The sequence below is a fragment of the Zingiber officinale genome, chromosome 4B, assembly GCF_018446385.1.
Source record: "Zingiber officinale cultivar Zhangliang chromosome 4B, Zo_v1.1, whole genome shotgun sequence".
In the NCBI taxonomy this organism is placed as follows: Eukaryota; Viridiplantae; Streptophyta; class Magnoliopsida; order Zingiberales; family Zingiberaceae; genus Zingiber; species Zingiber officinale.
Genome location: NC_055993.1, coordinates 109244373 through 109253239, shown reverse-complemented (window position 1 = coordinate 109253239; position 8867 = coordinate 109244373). Strand labels below are relative to the sequence as shown.

The 8867-nt window shown below is 36.6% G+C and overlaps 2 protein-coding genes across 2 annotated transcripts; both read right to left on the bottom strand.

Moving 5' to 3' along the window:
* Window positions 1-216: 216 nt before the first annotated feature.
* LOC121978521 lies at window positions 217-1578 on the bottom strand. The gene is made up of 5 exons (XM_042530858.1): window positions 1564-1578; window positions 1242-1447; window positions 532-644; window positions 407-435; window positions 217-282 (listed from the first exon to the last, which is right to left on the bottom strand). Exons 1-5 carry the CDS (start codon window positions 1576-1578, stop codon window positions 217-219), a joined length of 429 nt encoding a protein of 142 aa, XP_042386792.1.
* A 2603-nt stretch (window positions 1579-4181) lies between these two features.
* LOC121978520 (auxin-responsive protein IAA27-like) lies at window positions 4182-4831 on the bottom strand. The gene is made up of 2 exons (XM_042530856.1): window positions 4757-4831; window positions 4182-4652 (listed from the first exon to the last, which is right to left on the bottom strand). The coding sequence occupies exon 2, from the start codon at window positions 4644-4646 to the stop codon at window positions 4182-4184; it is 465 nt and encodes a 154-aa protein (XP_042386790.1). The 5' UTR covers window positions 4647-4652; window positions 4757-4831.
* Window positions 4832-8867: the final 4036 nt, after the last annotated feature.

Genomic DNA, 8867 nt, shown 5'->3' with positions numbered 1-8867 from the left:
AAATGTAATTTAGCATGCATTCAACCCACTCGAACCGCACTTCATCAATTTCAACTCTAGAGTACTTGAGATTTGTAAACTGTAAAAACACATAAATAATATATTAGTAAACCAAGACCAAAGATCATAGTTGAAAATGCAATAAGAGCACCAGGTAACAAGATGACTAATTGGAATGTTTAAAAAGATAAACATTCATCAATTATCTCAACCACATCATATAGTGATAGATCTATGAATAACAAGTTCAAATCTAACCCTTGCATCCTTTTGGAAGGCAATCTAATTTGATAAACGAGCAAAAAGATGATTTACTCAAAATCAGTTTGCATTTGTAAAAAACAATATCACTTCTGATACTTTATTTTGTATATTTTATCAGTTAAAAGGAAAAAAATACACTTACCACATTGAACACAACAGGGGCCTCTTTACCTGGAGACAAATTCATGTTCAGAAACAGATACTGAGACAAATCAAATTAATAGATGTGTAAATATTAGTGGAACTGTTTCTTTCGTTTTCGGTTACCTGATTCAAGATCATGCCAAGGATGGGCAACCACTGATCTCCTGGACAATGACGACAATATCCTTTCATTCAACTTTGGAGCTGCAACGTTCTCCTGTTGTTCGCTCATATTTCTACATACATAACAACATAATAAGGAGTATTTGAGGAGATTGCAAGAGTTTATTGATAACAAAAGTCCAAGGTAACTCATGATCCATGAAAAAAATATATAGAGAGAAAACAAAAAACTAGTAAGCTGGAAGTTTTGTGCCTTGGCATTATCAGAATGAAAGTTTAGTAATATGATAGCTGACGTCAAATAGAATTGCAAATCCAAAAGATGGCCATTTGTTCCCCTATTATGGAAGTTAATTAACAATTGAACTTGTATCCAACAAATTAAAGAATGAAAAATTACTGGACAAGTTGGAAAATATGTTATTGTTTCATTTTTATGCTCGCATAATCATTGTGGTACTAATGAACCGTATACAAATTACAGGGCACTAATTGGATAATCAACCAACTGCTTGCATTTAAAGCAATGTAGAAGGTTTCATCACTTAACAAGACCTCATAAAAACAAGTCCTTCATCAAGTTCACCAGCATTACTACAGTAGATTGATAATTCATGAATAGTTTAATGATTTTAATGCAAGTAAATGATCAAAATCAAGACTAAAAGAGATTAAAGCAGGAACCGGAACTGAGAGTGCGATGCTTTTACCTTGACGAAGGAATCGGAAGCGATGAGACAGAACCAACAATTGAGTTATTGGAGATGGATACCAGCCATTCCCTATGACCTTGATGACTGTTATCACCATCATGGACTTTCACTGCTACTTGAAGGGGTTGCAGCCCATCCCTGAGATCTTCACTGATCAAACCTTTGTAAACTCTACCAAATCCTCCAACACCCAAAACATGATCCTGCCTAAAATTCCCAACTTATTACTGAAAATGCCATACTAATTAACTCATGCCATACTAATTAATATCTATAACATGCCATACTAATTAACTCATGTATCTTGACATCTACATACTGAAAATGGCTCCATATCATATCTATAAATGGGATGTCCCTTGCTGTCAGATTCTAATTGCTTTCTCTCATAATTCCTTGGTCGAATTACTTCTTCTTCAAGTAGTTTCCACCTTTCAGAAAACTACAACTACACCACCCAGAAAAAGCAACATGAGATAACTCTTGACACACTTAGCATATACAGTGGAAATTCATGACACAGACATGTATTGAAATTGTAATCACTAGAAAAGAATAGGATTTGAGCTGGTAGAGAAGGATAAAAATGAAAACTGTATGGCACGAGACTAGATGATAACTAAATAGGTCATAGGCTAGAACAGTAAGGTCATAGCAAAATATAGTAATACACAAAGTTACAGACATCTGGAGATGTTTTAAAATACATCTTTTACATCAATGTTTCAAAGGGAAGGAATGATAAAGCTTTTGGTTGCTCATTCTAAAATGCAAACCAGCCAAAACATGGTTACATGGGAATTTAAGATGGAAACACAATATTAGATGGAAACACAATATATGTAAACCAATAGATTGTTTGTTCCAAAAATCCAAATATACATTCATAATTTTGCAGATTTGAACATTGAAACACAATGAACTACTAGCTGTCTTTCACGTCAGGCTAAAGATGTTAAATAAATAAGGTATGTATATATACACACACACACACACACACACACACACACACATATATATATATATATATATATATTGACAAGGATAAAGACACACATGTTAAGAGAAACTGGATGTGAACCAGGAAATTGTGGGTTTGTTCTTCCCTAATAACCAAGAATAAGAAACAGAGAACTAATAAGAAATAAAATATAAATGAGTTAATACGATCAAATAAAACCACAGCAAATAAGACCAAATCGCATTGTGAAAATGTGATTGTTAATTGAAAATTTTAGTAGGGCTGGATCTAAAGTATAACTATATTAGTTACCAAAATAACAGGTACTTGTGAATCAATAAATAACAGAGGCTCCCTGACTGATTATGTATAACAGATTCATAAAGGTTTGAAAAATTAAATTCATAAAGAAAGACCATAAAAGAAAAGTGGCAAACTGAGAAAAAACTGAATCATAAATCAAGAGGTGCTAGAAGAAGGAAAAAAAAGTAGAGCTTATGATATAAAATTCCAGTGTAATTGCAGCAACTTCCTATTATAGATGTAGTATTATTTAATGACCATTTAATGTGGATAATATAATTGAAATAAATAACAACTATTACAAGGTGAAGTATCCATACCGTAGGCGGCATTAAATCAAGGAATTGGTAACAGAGGTGGCGCATTGCATCTTGTTGATCATAAGGTATTGCATCACCTAGAACATCATCATTTGTTAAAATTTTAATATCCACATTCTCCTGAAAAAGAAAGCAGGTGTAAACTTCAACATTCACCAAAATTGAAAAGATTATTGATAGTACAGTGCCTCTACTGACTGCTAAACCCACACAAAGAATAATAAAAATAGAGTCTTGTGTAAAGGATATCCATGACATATATACATACATTTTATAGCTGACACGATATGATGTCAATACCTCATCAAAGGTCTAATTATCCATGTAACAATTAACATTCTAGAGTAGATAACAAATACTAAAACCATATAAAATGTGAAATAAATCTTCAAGAAGAATGAGGCCTTTTGAGAAAAAAAAACAGAAAGGCATATTTTCTGATACCATTAAAGAATTTTGTCATTTACCGTCAAAGAAATCATCTAATATCAAATTATCAATTAATGGTGATAATGAACTTTAATTTTTCTTGTATTCCAATACACTACTGTACTTCCAGCAGAATCAAATTGCTTATTTCCAGATGAATAGGCGCAAACATAAAAATTAGTAAAATTAAAATTAAAAAATGGACTTACCTTAGCTAATGAGATGCTAAACGACACAAAAAAAAGTTATGCTTAAATGTCTTGCTTTAGTAATGTCATACCTTTAAGAGTCTGGTTCAGTAATAGTTTACAAGTAGGAACAAGAAAAAAAGTAAGCATTCATATACATCTGACTATTAAATGAATGCTTTAGTTTAAAGTAATTGATTAAATTACTTTATGATTTCAGTATCAAAACACTCAAGTCTAGAAACCCAGAAGTAGACAAAACTTGAATACATATGTTAACGTCCAAGGGAAGATCTTAGTCTCTCAAAAGCATACATAATATTTTACATAAAGTAATTGATTAAATTCCTTGCTTAGTAATGTCATTTCATGGATACAAAGATCCTGGCGCCGAGAAAAAAATCGATTCTTCCTATTAAATGAATGGCAGAGTTTATACCATTGCAAACCCTTGTTGAACCACAAACCACCAAACGGATGTCACCCAGATTCTACATTTGTGCACCCAAAAAAGACTCTATTTTCACCGAACGTAAGGAAGAAGGGGAAAAACAGCGAAGAGCAAACAAGAAAAAGAAAAAAATCAGTGAAACGACGAGGGAAATTATAACAAATTCAATTAAAAGATCCAAGCTATGCCAAAAGGGGAAAAAAAAAAGAAACAAAAAACAGAAACCAGAACGCATGAAGATTTATGAATCTATGAAAGAAAAATCTAGGATCATTTTTATCACACTTACTTCATTGCATGAGCTACCGGACTATCATTCCCAACAGAACCACAGCCCTTCGGGGTGACCTTCCGCTCCTGCCCAGCCGCTTTCACCGCTAGGTCCTTCCCCACATTCCCTTGCCCAGAAAGCTGCCCTGCACTGCCACCGGACGCAACCTCCCCTCTCCCTGAAAACAAGCCGCCACCTTTTACCGAGTTCACTTCAGATCCGCCACCTTCGGCGGAAAATCCCCACGTCCCACCCCCATCGTTGGCGTCGGAGAACCCCCTCTTGGCATCGGAGACGAAGTTCTTGGGGAGCAAATCCAGGGTGAGCCCGATCTTCTCCACGCGGTGGGGCGACTCCGACCCAGGCAGCCCCAACCTGAGTTCCGTGGCCTTGAGGTTCAGAACCCCTCCCTCGACTCCGCCGGCAGAGGAGTTCCGCTCCGATAGACCTATGTAATCATGCTCCACCGTCGACGACATCAACCTCTGCATAGAGAACAAGAGATCATCAAACTGCTGAAGATTCAAAGGTAGTCGAACAAACAATCGCAAAGGGCAGAGGAGTAAAAACAAAAAAAAAATGGAGACACCTTTGCGTCTGGTTTTGCTGATCGTTAGCAGCTTCCTCTTCCTCCTACATTAGACACTTTGGGCTTATCGTTAGCCCATATCCGTCGGAGAGGGAGGCGACGACGACCGACAAGAGATCAAGGGACGACGCCTTCTCGGAACCTATCTGCATCTTGGCGGATCGAGCGGTGAATCGGAAGCACAGATCTCCGATCTCTGTTTCTGTCTGCTTCGAATTGGGAGAATAAAGGAGGTCGAGATTGGGTCGGCGATGGGAGAGGAGGAGAAGATAGAGGCGGAGAAGGTGAGTCGCCCGAAGACGGCTCTCTCTCTTTGCCTCCCGTGGACGACATCATATAGGGTTAGGTTAGAGGGAAGAGTTGAAAATTTTAGCTAAGTATTGGTGGGAAAATTATCATAGACATCAGATTTTAAAAACCGATGTTAAAATCGGTGTCTATTAACGAAAAAACGGGCGCTTATAGACATCGCCTAAAAAACCGATGTCTATGAGCGAAAATCTGCGCTCATAGACACCGGTTTTTGGAAAAATCGGTGTAAAATACTCAAAGACATCGGTTTTTGCTTAAAACCGTTGTTGTTCCACTGATGTCTATGAGGGTTTTTGTTGTAGTGCTAACTTAACTTGTTTCATCACATCAAAACAACCTTGGGGTATCAATAATCTTCCCCTTTTTGATGTGAGCAACCCAGGTTAAGTTAGGGTAAACAAATATAAAATAAAGGCAATAAATTTGTAATTCAAGTGCAAAAAAAAAAAAAAAAAATTAATCTACCTCCCCCTAAACTTAATCTTCCCTTCTCCCCCTTTGATCACATAAAAAATAGGGTACCATAAAATCTAAGGGTAAGTAATACTCTGATTTTCAAATAATTTTGAAAACTTTGTCAAGATTGAAAATCATTTTGATAGCACTAACAATGCAATAATTTTAGAAAAATTTTCTAATTAAAAAATTTGAAAAACAATCAATAATTTCCTCAGTTAAACAAATTTTTAAAAACTAATTTTATAGAAATTTTGGTAAAGTAAACGTCTAATTTTATAGAACTTTCTAGACAAAGCCTCATAAGGAAATTAAACGTCTAATTTTCTCACTGAAAGCGCTAAGTCTAATAAAGTTCAAGTTAAACAAGAATTTGGAACCCAATATAGGTTCCAGTCAACTGGATTAATTAAGAATTTTTTAGGACATATTTCTTTGAAAGTTTCCTAATTTAATTTGTCCTTTGTGATATTTAAAATATCAGTTCAAATTATATCTTCTAATACTTATACTATATGTGCATGTATGATTTTTCAAGTTTTTTATTTCTTTTTGTAAAATGTCATTTTATAGTTTTAGTTTATCAAAATCTTCTAATGGACAAGATTTTTCTAGAATTACTTTTAATTCTTTAATCTCTTTTTCTAATTTACAACAATCTTTTGATAATAATTTAACGAATTTAAACATTTTATCGGGAGGAAGATATCGTAGCTGATTTACCTTGTCGATCTCGTTGTCTGTGGCTCCCCCTGAACTGCTGCTTTCTTCCGATGTCGCTCCCCCTTCATCGATACTCTCGATTCTCATTTCGGAAGAGCTTTCTTCGTGTTCGTCTTGATGACTTGCCATCAACGCAAGCCTTGAGAAAGCCTCAACTTCCGATTTGGACGATGTTTCATCCCACATCACCTTTAAAGTCTTGTACTTGTTAGGATCGTGTTGGCCGACTAGAAGGGGGGTTGAATAGCCTGCAAATAATAAAAATAAACCCTTCTCAAACTTTCAACAGAACACTTGCATAAATTATAAAAGCAATAAATTAAAACAGAAAAGAAGAGGCACAAGATGTTTACTTGGTTACAACTGGGGAAGTTGTTAATCCAAGGAAAGTGGCATACTAATATCTCCTTCAAATGGAGAAACCTCTTACAACAATGACGTACAGAAAAATAGAAGCTCAACTACAAATGAAAGCGTACAAGTGTTGGAATACTAATTGCTTGAGATGATTTGAAGCTTCTGGACCAAAGCTGTATTTATAACCTTGGTCGGAGCGCCTGAAAGGGGTCCAGGCGCCTGGGAGGGGATAAAATTTTATCCCCTTCGTAATGGATTGTGTTTGACACGATCCTGGTCAAAATCCAATCCCGGGCGCCCGGACCACTAAAGTCAACAAGGTTGACTTTTGGTCCGGACCCTCTGCTCCGGTGCTGCTTGCCTCGGTCCGGGTCTTTTGCTCCAACTCCGCTCGCTTGGGTGATTTTAGCCAACCAAAACAAGGCTCACCCGAACCCAATTTCGGCTTTCTCGAGCAACCTTCTGCATCGGCTTCTCGTCCCTCAGAAACGCCGCACGCCTCGTTCTCATCCACCCACGTACTCTTCCGCAGCGCCTCGTACCTCAGACGCACCTCCTTCTCACTAGCTGCATCTTTTGCTCGACTCCATATGCTCCTAAATTCCTGCACACTTAGACACAAGGTTAAAAACACGACAAGACCTAAATTGATGACATCAAAACAACCTTGGGGTTCCAACAGTACTTATTTGTTTGGACAGGCTTCTTTCCTTTATCCTTATCCTTATTCCTTAACTTAGAGCAGTTGTCCTTAACGTGCCATTCTTCATTGCAGTTGTAGCATCTGATTGTCCTTTTCTTTCTACCATGCGGATTGTTAGTTTTTCTTGATTTAAATAACTTTTTAAAATGTCTTACCATCATTACCATTTCATCATCATCGAGAGAGGATTCTGACTCATGTTCATCTCTCGTTGCCTTGAAAGCGATGTTGTGCTTCGGCTCCTTCATACCTGCACATCTCGATTCCTGCACTTCAAAAGTTGAAAATAATTATATTCTTCTAAGGTAATTGATTATAAGTCCTTAGAGATATAGAAGGCATCTACTAGTGATGCCCATTTTGTATTTCTAGGGAATGCATTAAGAGCATACCTTAGCAAATCTTGATTGCTTACCTTTTCTCCGAGATTCGAAAGTCCGATGATGAGTTCCTTAATCTTTGAGTGAAGTTGTGCAATCGTTTCATCTTCTTCAAATCGTTGGTTGGTGAGCTGGTTGCGAAGTAAGTCCCGTCTTGCGAGCTTGGCTTCGGACATCCCTTCGTGTAGCTCAAGAAACTTCTCCTAAAGCTCCTTTGCTGAGTCGTAGGTGCCGATCCTGTTGACTTCTTGTGGCGGAAGGACGCTCAATAGATGGAACTTTGCTTTACCGTTTGCCACGTAGTCGGCCTACTCCTTCTTCATCCACTGGTATTCCTCCTTACCCTCGGGTGCTACAAAACCGAACTTCATTATTAAAAGTAATTCAAAGTTGATTTTAAAGAATACTTGCATTCACTTTTTCTAGCTAGCAAACTTCGGTGGGTATATGCTCGGTCCGACCATTGATTTGGTGCTTCAATCAGCGATTAGTCCTCCTGAAGTGTCTTGACTCTGATACCACTTGTTGGGTCCCGTTGGTCGGGGGGTTGAATAGCCCTGCACAAAATCAAAACAAACCCTTCTCGGACTTAAAAAAACACTTGCATAAACGATAAATAAAAGAAACTGAAAGACAGAGACTCAGAGAGTTTTACTTGGTTACAACCGGGGAGGTTATTAATCCAAGAAAATGATGGACATTAATTTCTCCTTCAAGTGAAGAAGTCTCTTTACAGCAATGAAAGCTCAGAAATGATGAGCAGAGAGCAGGAAGAAATGATGAGGGTCCTATTGATCCCAATTTAAACTCTTTTTCATTTTTTAACTACCTTGATTGACTAAGTATACCATGTAACTAAAGATACTTAACTGGTCAAGATTGATAGGCAACCCAAACATATATGTACTGAATTATCTACAAGTCAAGTCATATTTTGAGTTAGTATATATTTCCTATTTTTTGTATTTCGTATGATGTACATTATTTGTGTTATAAATTGTTTATTTTTATGATAGAATTTTCCTAAACTTATATTCTAAAATATCGGCACACGAGTTTGATTACGTCTGTGAATAATAATTTGCATCATGTTTTAAATCATATGTAAGTAGATAATCTAATTTTGGTTTACACATATAATAACTCTTAAATATATTTATTTGGCTTTAGATTCATGATA